Source organism: Onychostruthus taczanowskii, unplaced genomic scaffold (assembly GCF_017590055.1).
Source record: "Onychostruthus taczanowskii isolate IOZ18803 unplaced genomic scaffold, ASM1759005v1 scaffold88, whole genome shotgun sequence".
Lineage (NCBI taxonomy): Eukaryota > Metazoa > Chordata > Aves > Passeriformes > Passeridae > Onychostruthus > Onychostruthus taczanowskii.
This window is the reverse complement of record NW_024506773.1, coordinates 2,553,660-2,579,893: the sequence shown is the minus strand read 5'-3', so window position 1 is coordinate 2,579,893 and position 26,234 is coordinate 2,553,660. Positions and strand designations below refer to the sequence as shown.

General features: G+C 38.7%; 1 protein-coding gene across 3 annotated transcripts in view; it reads left to right on the top strand.

Moving 5' to 3' along the window:
* EZH2 (enhancer of zeste 2 polycomb repressive complex 2 subunit) overlaps positions 1-24,289 on the top strand; it is a 50,738-nt gene extending 26,449 nt beyond the window's left edge. For 2 of the 3 annotated variants that reach the window (XM_041425202.1, XM_041425203.1), the window contains exons 5-20: positions 335-455; positions 2,665-2,808; positions 3,411-3,513; positions 4,125-4,288; positions 10,758-10,849; positions 11,770-12,010; positions 12,430-12,599; positions 12,984-13,078; positions 18,708-18,748; positions 19,869-19,994; positions 20,364-20,542; positions 21,360-21,455; positions 22,072-22,153; positions 22,935-23,015; positions 23,124-23,208; positions 23,965-24,289. In XM_041425202.1, the coding sequence (XP_041281136.1) occupies positions 335-455; positions 2,665-2,808; positions 3,411-3,513; positions 4,125-4,288; positions 10,758-10,849; positions 11,770-12,010; positions 12,430-12,599; positions 12,984-13,078; positions 18,708-18,748; positions 19,869-19,994; positions 20,364-20,542; positions 21,360-21,455; positions 22,072-22,153; positions 22,935-23,015; positions 23,124-23,208; positions 23,965-24,025 (1,881 nt within the window). In that variant the 3' untranslated portion in view covers positions 24,026-24,289. Of the gene's footprint in view, positions 1-334; positions 474-2,664; positions 2,809-3,410; positions 3,514-4,124; positions 4,289-10,757; positions 10,850-11,769; positions 12,011-12,429; positions 12,600-12,983; positions 13,079-18,707; positions 18,749-19,868; positions 19,995-20,363; positions 20,543-21,359; positions 21,456-22,071; positions 22,154-22,934; positions 23,016-23,123; positions 23,209-23,964 lie in introns of all 3 variants that reach the window. The other variant, XM_041425201.1, reaches the window with a different exon arrangement.
* The last annotated feature ends 1,945 nt before the right edge of the window (positions 24,290-26,234 follow it).

Sequence of the window (26,234 nt, the reverse complement as noted above, 5' to 3'; positions counted from 1 at the left end):
AGAGAACCAAGAGAGGACGAATGAATTTACCAAATGCAAGCTTCCCAAAGCCCGATAACTTAATGAGTTTCCATATTAGAAACTTTGTGGAAACGCTCTGCTAACCTTAAGATTAGGAGCTGCTTTTACTATTTTGAGCCAGTCACCAAGAATGCAAAAAATTGTTGAAAGCCATTGAGGGTTTTGTTTTTCTAGTTAATGGTAAATGTGCTAAAGCAGTGAAGCTAGTTAATTTACTGTTGTAGGCAGAGTCCTGTAGATAGTGAAAAACAAGACAGAAATGGTCACCTGACAACACAATTTAAAGTGGTTTGGTTATCACTGTTGTTCCTAGGTAGAGGATGAAACTGTTTTACATAACATTCCATATATGGGAGATGAAGTGCTTGACCAGGATGGTACCTTTATTGAAGAACTGATTAAGAATTATGATGGGAAGGTGCATGGAGACAGAGGTGAGCCCAAACACTCAGGTATACTAATCATTTCTTCCTATATAAATTATTGTTGTAGTTTTGCTTAAGAGCTTGATGTGTGATTGTTACAGTAGTATCTCTACAACTTCTGCGTTGTGTAAACATTGGGTGTAACAGGCTTCCTTATTTAAATGTATTCTGCATTTTCATTAGGCTGCAAAGTTTTAAGCAGTAGTGTGGAGAAATTAAGCACATTAGCTTTTTCCTTGTACTATACAGTGGTTCTTGGTATTCAGTTTTGTGCTCAGAGCTTTGGAATATGATATTGTGATGTGGGTATGTGTCTTGCCTAGCAGAAAATGGCAGGATGATTATGCAAAACTCTGATAATGACAACATTTGCAAATGTGATTCAACAGAGTAACCTCTTGTAAGTTTGTGGGGGTTTATTTCCTTCCTTTCTTTAAGGAACTTGCTAGCTATTTAAAACCCCCCTCTCTGTAAATCAGCTTATAGAGCAAAGTGGTATCCTTCTGTTGGTACAGAAGTATTACATATACTTATTCTGAGGTGTAGTTTATCTGTTCTCCTGTGTGGGAGCTGGACTACCTGCAGTGTAATCTGCCCTTCACTTTGCTAAACTCTCAGTGAAGTGGCGACTTCACTTGCTCTGGGCTCCCTCAGAACTGGCTTATAGAAGCCTCAGCTTCCCTTGTAGAGGTTTCTCTTGACTACTGTGATTTCTCCTTCTCAGAGATATTGCCCACACACTCCACCCCTTCTCTCAAACAGAGAGCAGCTTCTTAAAATTAATCATATTCCTGTTAATGCTGACACGTCTGAGAAAGAGAACCACACTTTTTGAATTCATCGTGTACCATTCATGAAGGTTAAGCCTGTGATTCAGTGATAAATGCTACTCAGCCCTACTAGACTTGTTCATGTCCTCACTATAGCTGGTGCCTTTGTATTTCATAAGAAACATGGAATGTTTGTGGGCTTTGGCCTTTGGGTATTTTTACACATTTACTGATTGCTGATTTCCCTGTCAGAAAACTGGTTATGTCAAAATGATGACGTTACTACTAAATGTCTTCTATTATTGTTTTAACTTATTATTAAAGGAGTTTAGCTTTAAAATTAGTCCTGTTTGAGCATCCTGAGATGCATGTTTATGATGGCGATTACTGTTATTATGTTATTATATAAAATACATTAGAAATAGACTTTTTTTAGTCTCCCAGTAATTTGTGCTATGTGAATGTAATTAAATGTAAATACTGTGGGAATCTGTAATCCAGAGGCATTCCCATGTAAGAGTCAGAATTCTAAACTAGCTCTGTAATTGCACTTTTGGGAGACAATTTGTGCTAACCTATGTATGTATATTAAGAGTCTATTTAAAACATCCGAGTGGTGTTTTCATTGTCTACGTAGTAATAAAAGTCTTATTTTCTGTCAAGTTATTTTGACATGCAAACCTAGTCCAGGTTCAAAAGGATGATAATAAGCACTACAGTTCCCACATAGTTCATGTTTTGTTTTGTTTTGTTTTATTTTTTTTTTTTTGAAAAATAGTCTCTTGTCAGCACTAACTATGATTTTTCCTTTGTGCAGAAATGTCTTATTAATTTGTTTTGCCATCTGAATGTCACAGCAGAACATAAACTGATAAATAGATATATGCAGAATATAATCTAATAAATTATATGTAAAATTTAGTTTTCTCTTGAATTTTTTGTATATGATGTATTCTTTTATCACCCAGCCAGTGTGGTCTGTTGTGGGAAGTAGATGCTAAGGAATGATCAACCAAAAATCTCTCTGGAGATTCCTTAGCTGCCTAAGGATTGGTTTATAGACTATTAGCATGCATTTCCAGACTGGCTTAACCCTAACCATGTTGGAACTGGGATTCTGGCATAAAATCTTTTAAATAATGTAGCTGGTAGTATTTTTTATCTTACAAGGAAGAGAGATTTATATATGTACATAGCACATAGAGTTGGGAAAAAAAAATTGTGGGAATTTTTCTTCTTTTATTCCCTATTGTTAGTCTAAGAAGTGAATAATGAGCTTTTTAAACTGGTCTTGGTTTATACACTGCTGTTTAAGAGGGGAAAACTACAAAATTGCTTTTCATAAATGACAGCATTTGCCTTAGTTTAATTAAAATGTAGGGAGGATTAAAAATACCTCATGTATACCTTGTGTTTTTTTGTTCACTCCCAATTTTGCTGGATTTCAGAATGTGGATTTATCAATGATGAAATATTTGTTGAGTTGGTCAATGCCCTTGGTCAATATAGTGATGATGAAGATGATGATGATGGAGATGACAATCCTGATGAAAGAGATGACAAGCAAAAAGATCGGGAAGGTAACAGGATGGGTATGTCTATCTGCAGACTTTAAAAATTAAACCCAAATGTTTTATTTAACCACTCAATACTTTTGTTCAAACCCATCTTTCTATGTGATAGTTTTCAGGTCTAAAGTAGCATAATTTTCATAATTTGCTTTGTCATTTAGTTCAACATTTCTATTGAGAACATTGTGAGAGGCACTTTTGCCCGTTTTTGTTAATTGGCGTACTGGGACAGTCACATGCACCAAAAATCAGTCAGGTATCTGTCTAATAAATGCTTTGGTACTCCTCAGAAAATGATGTATCATTCTAAAGCAGGCAGAGTTCTGAATTTCCGTCTCCATCTGCTGGTGAAATAATGGTCTATCTGAATTTTACCAGTAGGTTTTTCTCATCAGGAAAAATCACTTAACACAGTTAAAATTGTAAGTGATTTGGAATAAAAATAATTATTTTTTGGAAATAAAAATCTTTTATTGGAAATAAAAATTGGAAATAAAAATCTTTATTTCTTTTTTGCATTAGAATTTTGGCGAACACCCCCTTTCTCTGAACACCTTCTTGAGGTAGCAAAGGAGCAGAAATATATTTTTTTTGTTTTCCAAAATTTTTTTCTTCCTTGACAGAGAAAGAAACCCACCCACCTCGGAGATTTCCTTCTGACAAAATATTTGAAGCCATTTCCTCAATGTTTCCAGACAAGGGTACTGCAGAAGAATTGAAAGAGAAGTAAGAATGTATTTCTTAGAGTATATTGCTGTGTTGCTTTATGAAACAAAGATTCCTCTATAAAATAAATCCTTCATTAAATATTGGTTCATTAGGAATGGTTCCCCTTGCAGCTAGTTCTGTGGCATTTGTGTAACTTCGGCAAGTAACACTGAAAGGGATTTGGCTCTTTCCCCCAAGTCAAGCAGTACAGAAATATTTATTAGCCTTCCCTTTAAAATATAGAAAAGTGGGTGCTTATATGTGTCTAATAATATGTTATTTTTTGAAGTGATAAAATAAAAGCTACTGCTAAAAAAAGTCTTATCTCCTTTTTGGATGATACTATGATGATACTATGATGCTCGTACTACTCCTTTTTAATGATACTATGTACAAGGTCGTGATGGTCTTGAAAACAAATGTATTATTTCCTAGTCAATTTGTATTAATGAGTATAGAATTAATAACTTGTCATGTCACTAACAGATTGACCTTTTTAGCTGACACATAAATTTCTTAGGGTTTTTTTTTTAAGTTGTCATTGAAAATGCAGAGTGGTACTGGAATAAAAACCACTTTTATTAAAAAAATTATATTCAATAAATAAATTCTATTGTTTTGCTTTAAAGATACAAAGAACTTACTGAGCAGCAGCTTCCTGGAGCTCTTCCTCCTGAGTGCACACCGAACATAGATGGACCAAATGCTAAATCTGTTCAGAGGGAGCAAAGCCTGCACTCCTTTCACACACTCTTCTGTAGGCGCTGTTTTAAATACGATTGCTTCTTACATCGTAAGTACAATTAAAGTGTGCTCGTAAATGTCTTACTGTTTTTTCTAAGTCAGGAGACTTAAAAGTACTGTAAGGTCCAATGCAGAAGGAAGGAAAGAGAAGAAAAAATAAAAGCAGGAATATCTCTAAAGTTTATGAAAAGAGCTCGTACATGTTGACATTATTTTGCAGTGGAAACTATACCTCAGAAAAATGAATGCACCTGTGTGGGTAGTTTGTTATTCTTTTTGCATTTAGGACTTTGTATAGAATTCCTGACTCCAGGACCAATCTGTAACATCACTTCACTTTTTATATAGTCTGCAAGTAAACTACAGTGTTTTCTACTATTGTTTATGTGTTACACTTTCTCAATTTGTGCATGGAGAATGGGATAGATTTTTCCATAAAAAATCCTCGTTATTCATCAGGCTTGCTTCATTTTCCACTAAGGAGAATGAACACTCATGAACAGTTTCCTCTTTTATTCTGCTATGTTACTTTCTAGCTGCATTAGTTGTACTTGGTTATTTGAACAATAGTTTCAGAGAGTTGAGTTTTAGAAATTGTGATGTCCTTTCCCCTGAACTGCTTTTATGTTGCCCCATTGTTTTGGGCCAACAAGCTGACAAGAGCTTAGCAGTGATGTTGGCTTTCACTTGCAAAGTGTAAAGAGATTCTGAAGTGCTACTTGAGACAATTATTCTGGACAGAGAGTTAAATGTAAAGGGGAAACTAACAGCCAAATATGAAGTGGTTTAAACTTGTAGCAGTATACTCTGATGCCCTCTATACCAAATTAATTTTTGCTTTTGACTTAGCTGTTCATTTGCATGTTCCACTGTGAGTGCGCATGCATGTTCATTTGGGAATCCTTGTGCTTTGTCAGCAGCTCCTCATCCAGCACACATGCAAAATCTGCCTGTGTTTGTACTCCACACTGAAGGCTTTGCACAGTGCTACTGCTTTTTCATATCCCTTGGTTGCCCTTCAGTTTGAGGAGGAATTGGAGTTGTTCTCAGATGGTGGGGAGGGGGGAAGCTTTTCATGTTCCTGGTTCCTTTAGTACTTGGGCATTTTGGAGTTAGGTCTGTTAGTTTCACTGTCTCCTTATATTCTGTTACAGGCCTTGCTAGAAAATGCAAAATAAAAAATAAAAGGAAGTTGTTATTTCTGCATAATGTTCAGGAACAGTAAGTTTCTGGAGTAAGCTGTTGCCTTGACCAGCCAGCTTCAACACGGTGTGTTCTGTGGAGCTGTAGGTCTTGTGGTGTCTTAGTTGCCTGGATGCTCATTCTAAGAAGTGCTGTGTGCAGCCCTAGTCTGTGGGGCAGGGGAGTGAAGCTGTATGCTGATTGTTAGCAATTGGTTTGTCTGGCAGGGGTTTTAGGAGTTCTTGACGTTCTTAATAGTCTAGCAGACTACTGGGGGCCAATTTTGATTAAGTCAACAAAATAGCATTGTCTGGACGTAGTGAGGACAGGCTTATTCTAGTGGCACCTCTGAAGACTTGAGATATTTCTGCTGCAGTGATTTTACTCATTTTTCTCAATGATTTTGTAGACTTTTCGTTTTTCAGTGGAGATGGTTGCTCTTCTAAAACACACATATATTTGCCTTTCATGGCCATTTTTTGCAGACTGATAGAAGTACAACTGAAAGGTTTTGCTGACTACCTGCTGGATACCTGCTACTTTACCAGACCACAGTTCTGAGGCACCAGTTCTGAGAGACTTTTTTTTATAAAAGTGCCGTGAAGAATGGGTTCACAGTCTTAGACTTTCTGACATGTTCTTGGGTGGCAGGTTCAGCCAGTGAGGATGTCCAGAGCCATGTCACTGCTTGAAAGACTTCAGTTCTCATATCAGCAGCATCCTTTAAGCCAAAAGCACTGTGCCTTCCTTCTCTGTGTTCATAATCTTGAGAATGAAGACAAAGTGTTTATACTAAAAGATTACTAAGTCCTTGTTGCTGGTGACTTTTGATATGTCCCTTAAGCAAGCTGGAGTTCTTTCCAAAGTGGTGTATGTTCAAGGCTTTATTTAAACTGTGCCTCCTACTTAAAAGTGACCAAAGTTGAAATTATCCCTTCAGAATTTCAGGGCCAGCCATGACAGAAAGAGGGATGCATAGCACTTTCACTGTGGAAGCATTCAGGACTTACCTTTGTGTCAGATGGAGGGTGCAATGGCTGGCTATGACAGTGCTCTTTGTGACAGCCTGTGCAGCTCATTCCTTGTCACTGATGATAACATATTGGATGCGTAATCACCGCAAAGAGATCTCTTGACCTTCGATGTGTGGGCTCAGTGCTGGACCCTGAATGTAGTAAACTGGTGCTTCAGTTGCCACTCCCTGAAATCATACCCAGATTCCACTGCAACAATTACTGCCCACTGCTTTGGATGCATTGCTTCCTTTTCTTTTTGTCTGTAGTTATACCAAGGAAAGAGGATTGTTTTCTGTCTGCGTGTCTGTCTGTCTGCGTGTCTGTCTAGAGCACGGAATCTTTTTGTTAAAAACTGAGAGAGTCAGTTGTTGGGCCTCTTTGTTTTCTGTGAAATTTTAAGACTGCTGGTCTAAATTCACCCAGCTCATTGCTTGGAATAAGTAACTCATAAAAAAAAAAGTTAAAAAGAATGCTTTGGTTATTGGAAGGCTACAGTAGCAATTTTGAGTGTCTCTGCAACAATTTAACTTTTATTACATTTCGACAGTTGCCTCTATGTTCTGTTTCATGCACTTGCCAAGTGCTGTGGGATGATGTCCTGGCTTCTACAGATGACATTTTTGATGAATTACTTTGGTAACGTGGTGGGCTACAGTGATCACATTGGTACTTTGAAAGGTGTAAATCTCTGGAGAAGGCATAGAGAACTAAAAAAAAAAAAAAAATACAGGAATTCTATTAGGTCTGCTTTTGCTTTTTGTATTTCCCCCTCTTAGATTCTATTTTTGTTAAGATTAGCCTTATTTTGTGGCATTTCCAATCTTTGTTCTAGAACATTTGAGTTAAATATAGGAAAAGTTATCATTAGATTTTTAACGTGTCAAGTCCCCTTGACGACCTGGCAATCCCTTTATATGCAGGTGATGACATAACTGAAAAAACTTGTGTACCGACTTCATTTGCTGACAGCAAGGAATTATGCCTAAATGTCTGGACTAACAAAGAATTTAGAAGAAGGAAAAATATCAGGTAGGGAGAATTTCCCAAATAGCTTGACTATGAAGCAAATGTACATTTCAGGCTAAACTGTTGCCTGTGTACTTTCACATTATGGAAAATGAGAGTTGAGCCCATTGGGGATGAGACAGATAATAAATTTTGAAGACAGAAAACATGCTCAGGGATACCATGTTAGAATGATTTCTCTTGAGGAAATTATTAAAGAAATACAGACTTTAGGTGTTTAGGAAATTCTACCAAGTTTTCTGTGATTTTTCTTTTGAAAAAGATTACTACTGATATTTTAAAAATTCATAATACAGCTATACAAATAGTTTTATTCTTATCCTGGGTCCTTTCTTTATAACAAGTCTTCTCAAAAAATTACCTTGCAATAAAGGTGGTAGACTTTTACTGTAGTTGTCTTTACTGTACCGTGTTGGGTGTTTTTTAAATAGTTGAACACAAGATGATCCGAATTTTAAGTATCAGATGTAGCCTGGTTTTGAGGTCTCATGAGTCTAAAAATAACAAAGTTTGGTTTGTTTCATTATATTACAAGCTAATTTCTTAATTTTCTAAAGGAAAACAGTTTTTTTAAAAAATACTCATTTTAGGACCTTGCACAAATGAATTTGAGAGAGAAATGATTGCATCTGCAAGTGACATGTAGAAAGAATACCTTTAATTTCTGTGCATTGCAGCAGTCTGGTATAGATCATGGCTTGCAAACACCTTAGTGTTCTTTTGCCTTGCTGAAAAATTATTTTCCATGTGGTATGAAGAGAAGGTAAAACAGTTAAGTGGAAAAGAATCTTTTATGAAATGGTATACTGTGCAAATTTAAAGATGCAGTGTTGAAAAACATGCGGGTTTTTCCCTCCCACTTTTGGGTAAAGGGCTCCCATTATCTCATTGTTTCTTAGAAGATGGAAAAAGGTGAAATAACTTGGCATTAAATTGCATGGTTTCTTACTGTAACAAAGTGTAACATATTTTATCTACAGAGTATATGAACACTTGAAAGATACGTGAAACATGAGAAGTGGTGTAGCAATAAAAGCTTTTAACTAAATCTGGGAGATGAAAGAGCACTAATGGCAGCAATATACATAAATGATATTCCTATACTTGCTTGTAAATAATTTTTGCATATCTATACACCCATATGTAGCAAATGAAAGCTTTTTTGTGTTTCCAGATTTATAAAATATGTATTTGTCTGGAGAAAAGGATGTGATATTTACTTATTGTTACTTTTATTTTTGTTTATGCCATTTTAAGAAAGCCTTGGAAGAGTACATTGCTTTCCTGGGGGGGTTCCCAGCTGCTGCTGTCATTAATACAGGCACAATATTATAGAATTTATTATTTGATTTTTCAACTCACCCTCCTTTATGGGAGGGAAACATGAAGTGTTTCCAAGGTTCCAAGACAGAACTGGTCACCCTCCCACTGCTGCCAAAACAGGTGTTTGCAGAGCTATGCTGCAAACCAGACCATTGAAATGAAGTTTGCTTTTAAAAGCTTGTCTGGGAAGAATGAGCTCTGCCCACATGCTTTAACAGGGAAGGAAGAGCATTTAAAAAGTTGAGTCTTTAAATCTTAGTGGACAGAGAGAGAGAAGCCTTTAGCATGATCTGGAAATGAAATTAATAGGAAATGACCTAATGAAGGAGATGTGTGAAGTGGTGGTGTGGAACAGCCCTTTTAGATTAATATGGGTAGGAGGGGAGAGATTTCTGCTTTAATTTTGAACGTATTAGCACTTTTTATTCACTGAATTTTTAAAACCTTCACTGTAAGTTACAGTTACCCAACTGCAGCTGTGGTAAAACTGCAGCATAAGTGCTTCTGCATAGTTTGGAAATTGCACATTTTAAGTTGAGCAAATTTTCTGGGCCTTCATGGAGCATTAGCAAACAGACAGCTAGCACTGAGTACTGTCTTCTTTTTAAATTTCAGTCATTTCTTCATTTCTGTTCCTTGCAGTTCTGTATGCCACTGTTTACACATTTAGAGGGAAAAAGTATTTATTGATATCTCTCTCTCTCTCTCTAAAAAACAAAGTATTTTTTCCTTGAGCACAGATGAGTTGTTTTTAAAAAGACAATTGCAGAAAACTAATGATAGTAGCTCAAAAAACTCCTAATATAATGTGGGACTTGAATGTATGAGTTTTGGTGAGAGTCTAGTGGCAGGTTTTCCAGGCTTCAAGAAAGCTCTCTAAGAGGTACAGAGGAGTTCCCAAGACTTTCAGAAAATGGTGAAAAGTCATTCTCCCTGAAAACACCCTGCTGGGGTTGCCCGGGAGGAGAGCTGGCTCTGGCAAAGAGAGTGGGTAGGAAACTCTGCCCTCCTGTTATCAAGGTGCTCGTGTTGCGTGTGTAGCATACCCCGTTCTGCTCCTTTCTGAGTCACTGTTCTGCAGCTTTGTCAGAGCTGTACAGAGTCTCTCAGCTACAGCACCAGACACTTCTCTGTGAGGTGCAGACTTGGCTCACTTATCCAGAGTGACTGTGCAATGCTAACTTGTTTTTACCCTGCAGCTGGGCTACAGGAACTGAATTCTTAAATCCTGTCAGCTTAGCTGGAGTGCTGATAAACTAATAGAGCAAAAATGCTTTTGTGTCCTTCTCACTGACGAAAATGTGAAGTGGATTGGATTTTTTGACAAGATACGAATTTAACAAGTTGAATCTTACACATTGAAGAGCTGATCATTAATAGGAGAAGCCCTGAATAATTCTGTTTAACATGACAACCAAGTAAAGTCTGTTCTTTTGTTGGAAAGGATGATACACCAAATCTTCCTTCATACAGGAAATGAATGTGATGATTGCCTTTGTTGATGTAAAAGGGCACAATTGCTTTCAAGTGGAAGAGGATAGGTTTACATTTGATGTAAGGAAGACATTCTTCACCATGAGGGAAGTGAGACACTGGAACTGGTTGCTCAGAAAAGCTGTGGCTGCCTCATCCCTGACAATGTTCAAGGCCAGGCTAGATGGGGTTTAATCAGCCTGGTCTAGTGGAAGGTGTTCCTGCCCATGGCAGAGAGGAGTTCATTTTTCAGGTCCCTTCCAACTCAAACCATTCCATGATATTGAAACTTATCTATGTGCTGTCTCTATGTATTTAAGTGGTAAGTCATATGTCACTACATGGGGTTTATTTTATTATTTATTTATTCCATTTGTTAGTATTTTATTCTGGTTTTAGTGAAGTCTTGGTAACCTCATGTTTTCGGTGCAGTTTGAGGTTATATATTTAACGTATTTTTATACGAAAACTTAAAAATGTGATGTTTTGATTCAACAGCATTCCATGCAACTCCCAATACTTATAAGCGAAAGAATACAGAAACAGCATTAGATAATAAGCCTTGTGGACCTCACTGTTATCAACATTTGGTAAGATAATTTTATATGTCAAAATTCACTGAGTGCTAGTGCTGGCTGCAGTATAGGGGGATACTTAAGCTAAGAGCATGCTGGATCTAGAATAGTGCATCTGCTTGTGGGTCATTTGCAGTCAGGTCTGCTGCTGCGAGAGAAAAAGTTTAACTTCCAATCATCTTAAGTAGGAATACTTGTAGATGTAGCCTGAGATAGTTGTAGGGAAGAAATATTACTATCCCCTAAATAATGGTGTTGCTGCTATTCTGTCCAATCTAGTCAAGGAACTGCAGACTTCACTCTCTTGTAAATTGTATCACAACTAAAAATTATAAAGCTTTTTTTAGTTTGCCAAAGACTGATTCCGTGTGGGACTTTGTGCTCTTAAGAAGCAATAGGATGGAAATTAATAAAGTGAAATATTTAATAATATGATTTCAAATCTTTCTCATAATTCCCCTAAATGTTTTGGTATGAGAAGCTGTGCAATTTTTCCATCTGAAAACTTGCTGCGCTTTATCATACTCCTTTTCACTAGAAAACAAGCTACCGATGCTTGCGCTTTAAAAAATGCAGAACACATATTGTCTAAGTTCCATGTGCAAGAAGAGTTCTCATATTTTATGGGTGTTTTCCGTGGGAAATTTTAATTTATTTCTGTCATCTGGGAAAATAGAAATTCTCTACTGAATTATTTTTTCTCTTGGCAGCCAAAGTAAAAGTACTGACACGAGTTCTTTGTAAGTGTAAATTTTTTTCATGGTAGCATCAAAAGTACTTGTGATCACAGTTGGAGTGCCTTTAACTGGGACTTGGTGCACGTGGTTATTTTGTAGAACAGTGGGAAGTTACTCAGGATGCGAGCAGAAGGTGTTCTCCCACGAGTGGAAGCACTTCTCCGTTTGCGTGCTGTAACCGCGGTGTTTTGTGTTCAGGAGGGCGCGAAGGAGTTTGCGGCTGCCCTGACCGCGGAGCGCATCAAGACCCCGCCGAAGCGCCCCGGCGGCCGCCGGAGGGGGCGGCTGCCCAACAACACGAGCCGGCCCAGCACGCCCACCATCAACGTCCTGGAGTCAAAGGACACCGACAGCGATCGAGAGGCCGGCGCCGAGACCGGCGGGGAGAACAACGATAAAGAGGAAGAAGAGAAGAAAGATGAAACATCCAGTTCCTCTGGTAAGGCTGGGCAGTGCTGCTTCATTCAGTGAGCTGCGGTGCTTGAGAGGATGAACAGAACCAAAACGACAAAAAAACCAACGCAACAAAAACAAGTCAAGCCATTTCTAATCCTAGGAGATCCGTGCTGTTTCTGATCCTCGGAAATGTGTGTTTGGAATGTATGGAATGGAGTGAAGAATAATAATAGGAGTTGAATTAAACTCTAAGAGAATGTCTGCATTGTCTCAATTTACATGTTGGTCATTAATTTGAGTAGCTGCTGTTAGTTTCTGTAAGAGGCATCTGAAAAGTGCTTGTTTTTTCTGGCATTTAGGAAACAACAAAAACCCTGGGATATTTTTTAACTGCAGTTAATCATAATGCGAAGGGCAAAGTAAATGTTGATACGTAGTCTTACTCTCAATTATTTATTACAGAAGCGAATTCTAGGTGTCAAACACCAATAAAGATGAAGCCAAATATTGAGCCTCCAGAGAACGTGGAATGGAGTGGTGCAGAAGCTTCAATGTTTAGAGTTCTTATTGGCACCTACTATGACAACTTCTGTGCAATTGCCAGACTGATTGGGACCAAAACGTGCAGACAGGTAAGAAGGGAAGAGAAGCTACTTGCTAATAGTCATAGCAATTTACTTTTAAAGCTAAAGTATACAAATACTAGTATTGATTACTAAAAGGGAAAAGTAATTAATTTTCTTGGTTTTCCCAAGAATGCTATGGTCCAGAATTCATACCACAAATACATAGAAGTTAGTTTTAAAACTGTTTTTAAATTAAATTTACAGGAGGTTTAAATTAGAGTATCAGTTCTTAAATGACAAAAATAATCAACTTTAAATGTATTGAAAAGAGACTATGACTGGATATAATCTGTAAGTTGTTGGTTGGAGGAAATCATACTAACTTAGAATATGAGCAACTTTGTACTAGTGAGAGATTTATCGTGGATGTGTTATGGTATCTCTTGTTAGGTGTATGAGTTTAGAGTAAAGGAATCTAGTATTATTGCACCAGTCCCTGCTGAAGATGTTGATACTCCTCCCAGAAAGAAGAAAAGGAAACACAGGTAAATCTGTTACTAAATACCCTTAGCATAACAATAAATTGGAGATACAGGGGATCAGAACAGAAAGTGTTTTGGAGGAAAAGTTGTGCAACTCTTCTTTTGCTTCCAAAACCAAAAGTTACAGCAATAAAACAAAATGGTGTTTTAGTTTCAGACCAAATCTTACTGCATTGACAACTATAACCTTCCTCTTCTCTTCCCCTTTCCTTTCTTTTTAAGCTCTTTAACAGCCAGGTTCTTGTAGGTGTATTGATGCAAGCAGTCAAAACCCTGTTTAGATTAGAAATCACCTGTGCAGCTTGTTGCAACAAGATAGTGCGGTATAATTATTTTTTTCAGTGATAAACATTCAATTCAGAAGTGTTTCAATAGGCTTGAGTAATGACTATATGTTATTTTAAAATTAAAACCTATGTTTTTTAATGATGAAGTGCATTCTAGCAAGCTTCAGATAGCAAGCTAGTAGGATTGCCTTCTTTTTCTTTAGGAGACACTATTCCTTTGTAGCACCCCAGTTTCATTAGCACCTAGAACACCAACTAAAGAACCAGGTTAACAAGTTGTTATTTGAAGTGAAGCTGCAATGAAGAACAGACGATTATTTGACACAATTTCTGTTGAAATTCAAAACTTGGTGGCTACTGTCTGTCAGTGAAATGCATTTTTATTTGAGAATCCTGAGGTTTGGAGAATGCACCTCTGCATTGATTATTTTTATTCTGAGAGATAAGAACATAGGAGACTAAAAGCTGACTGAAAATTAGCAAAAACATTTCTTTAGCAAGCAATAAGTACACATTTTTCCATATAATTTCTTATTTCTCCCTTTAACTTCCCTTATTTTCCCTCAGGTTTGTCCTTTCAGTTCTTCTCCCATCAATTCTTCTTGCTTCTGTCTTTGCTTGTCTACTTATTATTTCCAGGCCTAGTGAAATTCCTGAACTGGTTCAAAGATCCTGTTGACGTGGAGTAGAATCTTTCTGCTTTGTACCATAGAAGCAGGCAACGTGAGCTGGGAAAAGATTGAGTGAACATCTGGAAAAGATTTTGTTCTCAGCAAGAGCTATTGATTTTAGTACTCTTGGCACAGTTTTCAAGTGTTTGGGCATTTGGTGGGCTTGGCTGTTTAAATTTAGGTTATTAGCCATGGTGCAAGTTTGGAATATGTAGCTGAGAATTAGCTTGCTGTCGGATTCACACAAATTGCTGTAAAAATGGTGCCACTGCATCTATTTAAAAGAGCAGCTAAAATGTTCAAATGTATTTTTGCAGCTGAAATGGATTGTATGATTATCAGGCTGACATTGTTTTGGAAGAATTCTCAGACTTTTTTTAGTTTAGGGGGGTTTTTTTTCCCAAAGTCAATGAAAGCACACTGCATTGCATGGGGTTTCTTGATTTTATTTGCTTTCTTATTAGTTGCCAATATAAAAACTTTATTGGTAGCAATTTAGTTTTGAAATGCCCTTTAATTCTTTAAACTCTCATTGAAAGAAGGAGATAATTTTATGAATATAATGTCCCAGAATATGTGGCAATGAAGCTGTTTCCATTCTTGTATGGCAGTAGCCTTTTTAGAAAGGAAAGCAGTTCAGCCTGCCTACATCCTGCTGTAACTTGAGCACTCTGAAGTTCTCCCACAACTAGAAATTGGGACAACCATCTGAAAATCTTCCTGTTTCTTACCTTTCTTTTAGTTGAATTTACTCACTCTTAGGGTAAATCAAGACCTAGAGCCAGGAAGGCCCTTCCTTTCCTTTTGCCCTTTTCTGTTGCAGGGCTCTTACCTGTCTGCAGGTTTTCCATGTGTGCATGTGGCTTTGAGCTAAATCAGCGTCACCAGAGAGAAAAGCAGCAGCAAAAAGCTGCTATGCTGGCCTCTTGTAACCAAGTTGAGAGCAGATAAAGTATTTTCTTGCAAGACTTTACCTATTTCCCATATTATCTTGGTGCCCTATGGACATACTGAGCAACTAGCCGACAAGACTGCACCCCTCTTGGATAAGAAATTGTCTTGTCTCCCTCCTTTCTGTGTCATTTTTGTTAAGGTAGCTGTAATAAGGATGATCAGTGGGAGAAGACAACTTCTAATATAATTGCTTTTTGGAGAACCAGTAAATGTCAGAGCCTGGCCTGTGTATCAAATTAACCTGTTATTTTGAGAAAACTCTGCCTTGAGGAGAAGTGAGTACTTTGCATAGAAGCCAGTAAAAAACCTGAATGAAGAAAGAATTCTGAAAAGCATGGGTGTATGCTGGAGGGAAAGTGTACTTCAGTACTGTTAATTCTTTCATGTGTATATTTTTCTTCCATTGCTGGGAGCTGAGTTGAATTTCCTTTAACTAATCAGCATTCCTTCCTCTCTTTTGGTACTGATTTTAAGGCCATGTAAAGCTGCTGCTTTGTTATTTTGGTTTTCCTCTTCTCCCTCATCCCCTATTCAGAGGCCACTTAGTAATTTTATTTGAAAATATTTTTTTCCCCCACTTTCTCATTTTCCTCCTCCTTCTGCTGGACTGCTGTTCACTGCATGTGTTTGAATAGCTTATATAGTTCTGCCAAGAGTTCAAGATGCCTTTTTGTAGGGATTTAAAGTCTCACTGTTATCAGACAAAAGGTGCAGCTGAGGCATTGGCACAGATATTCTTGTGTGGTACCTGGTTGGAAGGCTGAGTCTTGGAGTGGTGGAGAGGCTGTGGATAAGATGATCTGGGAGACTGAAGTCTTTGAGTGATGCCAGAAAATCAAACACTGCAAAGACTCAACTACATATTGGACATAATTGGCATGTATTTTGAATTTTTAGTGCTCTTTCTGATAGCAGAGTATCCCTGTGCAAAGCAAGAAATGCTGGAGCAGCTTCTTCCAAAGAGTGTTTTTAGTGCTGGTTGGCTGACACTGTTTCTGCCTAAAACCACTGGCAAAGTTTAGAAATCTGATAGGTTGTTAGGAGAGAAAACAATATCTTTGACAGCTGCTGTCATGATGCTTCTGGAAACACTTGATTTCTAAGCTGGCTCTCCTGCAGATGTCAGCCTCCAGATGTACAAATCCACCGGCTTGCTCGGAAACTTGCTACGCAGTTTCCAGTTGGCTTTTTGTAACGAAGTTTCAAGCTGTGAATGCTTTTGCAACTTTGTCTTTTCCTTGCCTTTGCTTCCTGCTGCATGGGACCAGGTCTTGCCTTTTGCTTCTGCTTGAGATGGCAGATTTATATAGGGCAGATACAAAAATGACTCTGCCTTTAGTATAGTGCTTGCTCAGGCTCCAGCTTTGTGCACTAGCTGGGGGAACTTGAGCATTTTGTGGCAGTTTTTGGAAGTTACAAGGCAGTGAATGTACTCTTGGATTGTGCCAGTCAAAACTCCTGTTGAGCTGGTCAGTGTTGGCAGCCTGCTTCCTGCTGGCTTTTGTCATTGCCCACAGTTCCTGCTGCCACTGTGTGTCTTCAGCCCCTCTCTCCCTCCTGTGACACCAATCTCTCCAGAAGAGGGACAGAGCAGATGGATGCCTTTCCCATTGTGACTGCCACCTGTAGTTTTCCTTCTGCTTTGACTTGTTACTACTTATGCTTTGTTGATGTATGTGTGCATTTGTGTGCATTGTGATTGTGCTTACCTTAGGAGAAAAAATGAAGCTGCTAATTGCTAATGAAAGAGTATTTTAAGAAGTCTGGCCACAGAATGCTTTTAAAGTTTGCTGTGCTAGTAGGTTCTTATTATCTTGGGGTGACAGACAAGTTTCTGTGAAAGACTTGTTCAAAAATATGGTATGTTACATTTTCCAAACACCAGGTAGACAAGAAAGAAAGTAGTTTGGTGTGCATGAGAGTAATTTAGTTAAAATTGCACTCCTTTTAGGCATATGGGAAGTGTCTTCTTGCGGAGTCAATGTCTCATAATTCATAAATATATGTTGGTAGCATTTTATTCTAGAGTAAATCACTCTTAATAGGAAGTACTTTTTGATTCTGGACTTCTTTCCTCTCAGCCTTAGTTACTTGGACAAGTTTGCCTTTGTGTGTTTCTAACTTGTATGGGCTCCTTCAGTGCTTGTAAGAAAATTGGTTATTGAGTTAAATCTCATAATAATGCTTTAGAAGGGCAATTTTATAGAGAATCTTATTTATCTGAAGCTGTTGGAAGGCGCTGCACACCATTTAGTTGAAGTAAAAGCTGCTATGCTTTTATGAAAGAAGTAGCAGCTAAAAAGTCCTATTTAAGCAGTTACAGTGGGAGATATTTTTAAGGAGTGCAAACTTCTGTGGAGTGTTGTATTCACTGAAAGGCAGAATGGCTTTTGTAGGTGTTCTGTGCTGGGAAGCTTTTAGTACCTGTGCTCATGAGTGTTTTGGGCAGCTCAGTAAATCTGCAGAGAAAGTGAGGTTGTTTGATGCAGCTGGCAATGTATTATTTTGCCCAGGGAATGAGGCTTCTCCCATATTGTCTTCATGTTGTTACATGATATACTAAGGAAGATATACTAAACTTTGCAAATCCTTAGTCTTATTTTTTTGTTATGTGTGTTCACTAAAATACAAGTGGTAACTAAAATGCAGAGAATTGAAGAAAAAATAAAACACCTGATTTCTCCTTTAATTTTAAGGCTATGAAATTAAAAGTCTGGTTTTCCTTTTGGTACTAAAGGTCCAGACAGGTGTTTTTGCTTGATTGTTTCTGACACACCATTTATGGAATAGCTGACATTCCCTGGCCAAAGAGCTTGCAGTCTGAAATGGATACAAAATGAAAGGGTAAATGTAATTTCAAGAACTTTCAAATACAGTGAATTATGTTATGCTAACCAAAAGCTAAGTTACTCTTAAAAATACACAGCAAAGCAACAAACAGAAATAATAAAATCCACCACACAACAAGAACACCACTTCTGGCAAAGGGTGTACTTGGCTGAGCTTCCTGAGAAAGGGGACACTGGAGAAAAACTGTAAGGACATAAGAGAAAGGAGTATAGGCTTTGAAGCAGAAGGGGAAAGGCTCAGTGCAGCACCAGCCAGGACACCTGGGGAAAAGTGTCCAGCCAGAAGGAATACTGAGGTCCCATCAGGATGGCTGTGCCAGGCAGACACTGTCTCCTGTCAAGTACTTGGAGCTCCTCAGGTGAAGGGTAGGACCTGGCTGTGATCTGTAGGTGACAACCAGAGTGGTGCTGGGGCCAAGTCCTGTGCAGCAAACAGTTGTCCCATTTTGATCCCCTTGTTCAGGCATGACCCTCCAGATCTGCAGCTTTGTATCCTTCCCTTGCTGCTGCTCCTGCCTGCCAGAAGCAGTTCCAGCAGCCGCTCTTGGCAGGGCTTCCTTCAAGGGCATCTGAATTTAAGCATCTCTAGGCTGGGCTGGGTGGGGACTGCTCATCTGTGCAATCCTGGGACTAGAGGAATGGTGTGGGGAGTGGGGGGAGCAGCCTGCAGAGCTCTGATCTTGTCAAGCCCTAGACTGGGACAGGGTGGTTCTGCTGCAGCCCCTCTGACTCATGTGCAGTTAGCAGGTGTTCACATCTCCAGAAACTTTCTCATCTTAAGTCAAGTGTGGGTGCAAGATGCAGCTGCCTTTCCCAGCCCACTGCAGGAGGAGTTCCTGTCAACCTTCTTGTTTGTTTTGTGTTTTTGCAGGTTGTGGGCTGCTCATTGCAGAAAGATACAGCTGAAAAAGGGTTAGCATCTTTCCATTCAATTTATGTCCTGAACTTTTAAGATTCTACTATTGCTTTTTTTTGTTTTTGTTCTGGTTGTTTGTGGGGGGGGGCTGGTTATTTGTTTTTTTAATGTTAGGCCATTATGTATGTTCTGTGGGGAGCTAGAAATTTTAGGGGCATGAAAATTAAAAATGTAAACTCTCACACGTGTTGTAGGGACAAAACGTACTCTTTGGTTTAAATAGCTGGAAGAGCTCTGTATAATTCAATAAAAAGGAAAGGAGGCTGAGTTTACTGTCTGTCCAGTATGACTTCATTGAAGCACAGGTAAAATGGTATTAAGGATAGGAGCTGCATTAAAAAGTGTTGTCTTTTTTTTTCTGAAAAATTGCTGAGAATAGTTGGGACTTCTAGCAACATAAATAATTGATTAGTTTGTCTCTCTCATTTTTTGTTGCTGATTGCTAACTTGAGCACTTTTACAAATTTACAAATTCAAACAAACCCAAAACAAGCTCAGGAGTACTAATAGCAAATATAATTTCTATAGCGCCAAATTCTCATAGCTGCTGTGTAGGTAAAGCTCTAGATTTGTCCCTGGTAGTTCCTTTCCTGCCTAGAAGACTTCAGCATTGTCTGTATTGGAAAATTGACTTGGGAAAGCACAGTAGTATAGTAATAATAATAATGGGATTACATTGCCAGTGTTACCTGTTTGAAAGTTGACTGTTGTTCCACATTAAAAATTGCTTTCAGTATTTCAGCAAATTTACTTTGCTGAATAATACCAGTGCTATTCCAAAACATGTCCTGACAGGAAATTATACCATTGTAGTTTCGTTTCTCAGTTTTCCACATAAACAGCTTTCAGCTCTGAATACTCAAAGCAGCTGAGCCATGGCAGAACGAGGTGCACTAGGAAGGCAGCTAATGGTGTAAAACACCTCACTAAGGTTACAGTTCTGGTTTTGTGTCTTTTGGGTTTTTAACCCCACTTGTTGTGGGTTTGGGTTTTTTGTTCATGTTTGGGCTTTCTTAATTAAATGACTGAAAAGAAATTTCTGCCTTAGAGTGAGGGGAACTGTATATTGTTTGTTTGCAACTTTCAACTTTACAAAATGTTGCTATTTTTATTCAGATGGGTCATCGAATCACGTTTACAACTATCAGCCATGTGATCACCCACGTCAGCCTTGTGATAGCTCATGCCCATGTGTAATTGCTCAAAACTTCTGTGAGAAGTTTTGTCAGTGCAGCTCAGAATGTAAGTAAAACATTTAAAAGTTGTCTATAAACTTCTCTCACTGTCCCACCACTGAGCTCTGTACTACCAGTCTGTCCATGCTGCAGGCAGTTACAGGAGCAGCAAATTGTGTCCAACAGTGTGAGCGTGTTCAGTTTAATTTGGCCCTTGTAACTGGCCATTGCATGAAGTCAGAAGCAGCCTTCAGATCTAAAATTGAGAAAGAGTTATTAAAATCAGGGAAGGAAAGAATTTGTAGTACTCCTGAATGTCCTATGCAGATATCAGTGGCTGTGTTAAATATTCTGATATGCTATAATCTGCACAGTCTTAATTTTACTCTGTATTTTTTCATACTTGCCTTTTTCTTTTCCACACATTCCTTTGTAGGCCAGAATCGTTTTCCTGGGTGTCGTTGTAAAGCACAATGCAACACCAAGCAGTGTCCCTGTTACCTGGCTGTCCGTGAGTGTGATCCTGACCTCTGTTTGACTTGTGGAGCAGCTGACCACTGGGACAGCAAAAATGTTTCTTGCAAGAACTGCAGCATTCAGAGAGGATCCAAAAAAGTACGTCCAGAGTTATACAACTGCATGTCTGTTGCCTGGGTTTTGAGGTGTTCTTATATTTTCAAGCCAGAGAATGGAATTTCTTTGCCCTCATACTGTCAAACTGGAAAAGAAAACAAAAAAACCCAAACCAAACAAAACAGCAAGGAAAGGAGTTGTCACTTGTTAGCTTGATCATGTGCTGCTGTTAAGTCTATCTACATTTTGTCATGTACCAATCAGTGTTTTCTGTGCATCAAGGCAGCAGAATATCTCCTTTTCCCCATTCAGGCTTTGCTTCTTAATTGCAAACAGGCTGCTGTTTTAAAGAGCTCAGCAGTCTTTCCCCAGATCAGCATAAAGAAGTTTATCCAGAGTCTAGAAGCTGTTTCTTTCTTCAGTTGTTGATTCTAATGTATAAACTTGTGTACAGTCTACTAAAGTCTTGAAAGCCCATTCAGTTCTGGAACGTCTTCTCACAAAATAGTTGATTACTGAGCCTAGTGAGGAGTGGGGTCCTGTCTGCAGACCTTTTGAGGTTGAAGTCTTTAGTAAATGAATTTTTATGTAACCCCCTCATTTCAAGGTGTCTTGAGTGGATTAAACTAAAATTTTTAGTAGTTTTCAAATACTTGGTCATTTTTCTTTTACATACATCTTCTGATCCACAAGCTGTAATTTTAGTGTGTGTTTGATCATTAGAAGACTCTGGATTTGTCTGCACTCCTGGAGTTCCAACATAAACATTTCACAAAGTGATACAAAACAAAATGGAAAAAAACCTGAACTCAAATCTAAGCCAGGCATATCAAAACTTCTTGGTTTTTCTATTCCACAGCACTTACTATTGGCACCTTCAGATGTGGCAGGTTGGGGAATTTTTATCAAAGATCCTGTACAGAAGAATGAATTCATCTCTGAATACTGTGGTGAGGTAAGGATGGAGAACACTGGATATTGGTGAAGTTATGCATTGACAATGACCGACCATGGGTGCCATTGTCTCTAACCTGGTGCCACGTTCAGACAGAGCCATGTGGCTGACTTCAGTGTCACAGGCTGTAACTCCAGGCACAGGCTCAGACCCCAGGAGCGACACAATTGAAATGTCACAAGAATTTTGAAACTGGTTCTTGTGAGAAGGAGAAGCTGGAATGTTCTTTTTGTTTTAGATGGAATTTCCGTTCAGACATGCTTGGAATTTGGTGGCAAATTATTTAGTATAGTACTGAAAGTCAGTAGGAGCTTTCACTAAGTATTCTGTAGCAATAAAACCCTGAGTACAGTACACAATCCTGATTTTGAGAGGAGAAGCAATTCTTGCTTTTCTTCTGCTCTGAAACAGTTTATTTATGCTAAAAGCTAAGTATGGATATTTGGTAAGTGCAAAATGCTTGCTGCAAACAACACTTTGTTTGGGAATACTTTGAATCCCAGAGAATAAAAAAACTCCCACCTGTCTTTCAAAAGGCTGGAGGGGTTGACATTAAGATGCTGTGGTTACACAATGGAGGAGTGCTTCTCTTTTTTACAAGTGGTGTTTCTTTCAGATTATTTCTCAGGATGAGGCAGACAGAAGAGGAAAAGTGTATGACAAATACATGTGCAGCTTTCTGTTTAACTTGAATAATGGTATGTATTACGGTATGCATAATGGTATGCATTAGTTGCAACCCTTGGCAGCATAAGTAAAATATGTATGCTTAGCATTTTGTTCAGCCCTGTTCTTCTGCAGACAGCAGGTAACAATGAGAATTTTTTTCCACACATCTTTCCCTATCAGTGTGTGGATTTATCTTGTTGATAGTTAGCCTTTGGGGTTTTTCCTCTAAATGCTAATCAGCTAGATGTAGTGATGGAGCCTGTTGCACAAGCAACTGTACAAGAGGAGTAGAACTTCATGGAGTAAAAATGTGTGCGGACATTAAGTAGACTAAAGAATGTAAAAAGCTTGCCAGGTGTTGTCTGAAGTAATTTTACTGAACTAAATCAGCAGTAAGTTATGTTGGTAATTGTGTTGGGGGAAAAAAGCCACTTGTGGTATGTGACTGCTGCCACTTGAGAAGAAAAATACAGACTGCACTGTGTCAAGCATAAAATACTAGATAATAGTTGAAATGAGGAAAAAAACCCTGCTGCTTTATGTCAGTGTTGACTTAGCATATTTATGGAGCTTGTCCTTGTGGAATAAAGGTAGAGAAGCTTCAATGGGAAGCTAAGGTGGTGCCACTGTGGCAGGAGGTAAAGGAAAAGCACCGTGTGGAACAGCAGAGTTCAGCTCTTCCATGGGAGAAGCTGTGCAGTTATCTTCATCTGCTAAGATCCAAGCACACTAGGTATTAAACTCGGAAACGTGTTTGTAGGTGACCCAGCCAACATTTGTGGGTTTTGTTGTTTTTTTCTGCCCCCTTAGATTTTGTGGTTGATGCAACACGCAAGGGCAACAAAATTAGATTTGCAAACCATTCAGTAAATCCCAACTGCTATGCAAAAGGTAAGTTTCACATTTACTTGCTTTTCATCAATGCATGAAATACTGGTATTTCTTCAAGATGCATTTTATCAGTATTTGTACTAACATACCTGATTTCTTTTAAAACAGTTATGATGGTTAATGGTGATCACAGAATAGGAATATTTGCTAAAAGAGCCATTCAGACTGGTGAAGAACTGTTCTTTGACTACAGGTGGGTAGATGGGTTTCAGATGGGATTCGCTTTCAGTATCTGTGCAGCTCAGAGTTAATTCCTGTGCCTGCCTGGCCCCTGCAAGCCTCAGGTCTCAGCAGCTGAGAAGCAGCACTCCCCACACTGGTTTTGTTAAGCCAGGTGCCATAGCAAGACTGATTTGAGCAATGCAGCTGGCTAAGAGCCTGCAAACTTGGAAAAGCAGCTTGTATAGAGCAAACTGTAGTGACAAATGGGGACAGACTTTCTTGGGTTGGGTTACCTTGGTAGCAGTACAAGTTAACTCCCCCATCATTCAGAAATAGGCAAGAATTTCAGAGAATGAAATTTCAGAATTACTACAGACAAATGTTTGTTAAGAATGTGTCCTTAACTGTCCTCTACAATCATCTTACTTGGCAAAAAGTAAGCTGTCCAGTGGCAATACTGTGTAGGTCATCCTGGAGAAATGCAGTTGCTTTCCAGTACTGAAAATGAACTTCAGGACTCTGAGATTCAAGGTGAAAAAGTATGGAATTTTAGTGATTCGTCTCCTCTTGATCAAACACCTCTGAAAGTAGTTTCTTGAGTGGGTCAGCAGTGTTATGCACCTGCAAATTCACACAAGGAGGAAACACTCCAGCTGGTGAGGAATGATGGGAAATCTAAGCATGAGAGTATTCCAGGCTGGGGTGCCATTCTGTCAGAACAATGAAGCTGAAATGTTCCATGGTACTGTTTTTTTTGTGATTTTGTGGGGTTTTTTTTGTATTTCAGATATAGCCAAGCGGATGCCCTTAAATATGTGGGCATTGAAAGAGAAATGGAAATCCCTTGACACCAGCTACCTCTTCTTTTAAACAAACAGCTGCCTTATCTTCAGGAATTTCTAGTACTGTGGGCAATTTTAGAAAAATACAAATGATGCAATTTGAAATTCTGTATTTGCAAAGTACTGTAACAGTAATTTATAGTAACAAATTTTAAAAAAACCTGACTTTTTATTGCCTTCTCACCAGCTGCAAAGTGTTTTGTACCTATGAACTTTTGCAATAATGTGGTGTGGTACATTTTTCAACCTTGAATAAAGGATACTTGAACTTCTTCATTTTTACTGGAATTGAGTTGGAATTTTGTGTCAGCCCCTTGAGAAAGCAATGTGAATTTAACCTGTAACTTCTGTGCAAAGGCAGCTCCATACTTGTCTCCTTCTGTTACTTTGGTCACGTTTAACATCAGGATGAAGATGGAAACAGTGTAGATGGCAGTCAGGTGCTTGTGCTGCTGCAGTGCCTCAGTGAAACAGGTGAAACAAGCTCTTGCAGCTTCTCAGCTCCCTTGGATGCAGCTACATCCACATCCTCTGGAGTAATGGCTGCAGCCCAGAAACTCCTCCAATTGCCAGAGTAGCTGTACTTTCCGTGACAAACACTACTTTCAAGACAAAGCTGTGGCACAAGGTGCCCTTGCTGTGGCTTCTATGAAGCACCAAACTGAATGATAAATACAACAGTAACTACACCTATATTAAAAACTTAAGAGATGCAAAAGAGAAATGCACAGTTTTCCTTCAGAAACATTTAGACAGCAGGTAGATGTCTGTACAGGACTACCACATTTATTTTTTACTTGCTGGTGGATGTGGACTCTGCAGCCTTTTGTGAAGTAGAACACAATGCTCTGGTCAAACCAGCTGGAGTGGGAGGACAGGCACAGGGTGGCATTACTGCAAAACTGAGTCCATGAAATCCTGTCCATGATGACCAGTTACCTGCTGCACTGAGGGGGCTCCAAGCCTGGGCCTGAGTTCAGCTTTTCTGCTTCCACACTCCATGTACAGCAGGCAGCTGCCACATGCCCTCCACTGTGGTGGTGGCCCAAGTAAGAATTAAGAGCTCATGAGGAAAAGAACAGTCCAAAAGTAAAAACCTGATTTTCTCCCTCCTCAGGTAGAGCACAGCTCCTAGTCTGAAGGATGCACAGTACATAAAGCACTGCTTTAACCAGCGAAGGGCTTTGAAAGGAAGCTCAGAGCAGCTGATTTCTGGCCTTCCAACTAAGAAAGGAGTTCAGGCTGCTTCTTTGTTATCATAGCACATATACCCTGCTGAAGAAATCTATTACCCCTGAACTTTCTGCAAGAAGGTTTTACAAAAACAAAACAGCATCTTAGGAAAAAAAAAATTAAGAGGCATCACTAGGTCCCCCATTCTAAATTTCCAAAAGCAACTTTGAGCAGCAAGATGCTTCTATTGCCCCTAATGGCAGTCTTTAGCCCTTTCAGAACAGAAATAGCAAGCGTACAAAATCTCAAGTGCAGATGACACCCCTCCCTTCTAGTAGTGCTCAGGTTTTTTTTTTAACCCAGAGTTCAACTGTAACCATTTCCCTCAAGAGAGAAACATTAGCAACACAAAACCTGGCTCCTTTCCTGCCAGAAGAAACAAAATCACAGTTTGTATAAAGGGTAAAATGGCTACAGAAGTTAAATTCTTTTCAGGATCAAGATTAGAAAATATAGATTACCAATAGTGAGACCTGTGAGGATGGCAGCATTTTGCTTGTAGCATATGGAAAGCCAATACTCATTTCATAAAATGTTGCGAGAAGAATGGAATGAAGCCTGGTCAATCAAGGCAGGTGTATTAACACTTTTAAAGTATTTTAATTCCCATTCACAGGTTGCATTTAATGGGAATTGTTCTTCAGGAACACACTCAATTTTCTGCTCCAGTCAAAGAAATGGGCAGCCTAAACCTCCTTTATTCTAGGCAGCATTTATGCAAGTGTGATGCACTTTATAGCACAATGAGCAATATTAAAACCAGCTCCAAGTTCAGATGACCAAGCACTGCTATATATTCTGAGCATTTTCTATTCTGCATATCTTGTGAAATCATCACAAATTTCTTTTATTTTCAAAGTGCAGACATTTCCTCTTCAAAAAGAAATAACATGCACATATAATGACAGATGACAATATCTTCAGAGAACAAAATGTTTTTAAAGCACCAGAAAATGGGGAGGAAAAGCAAAACGAATTTCTA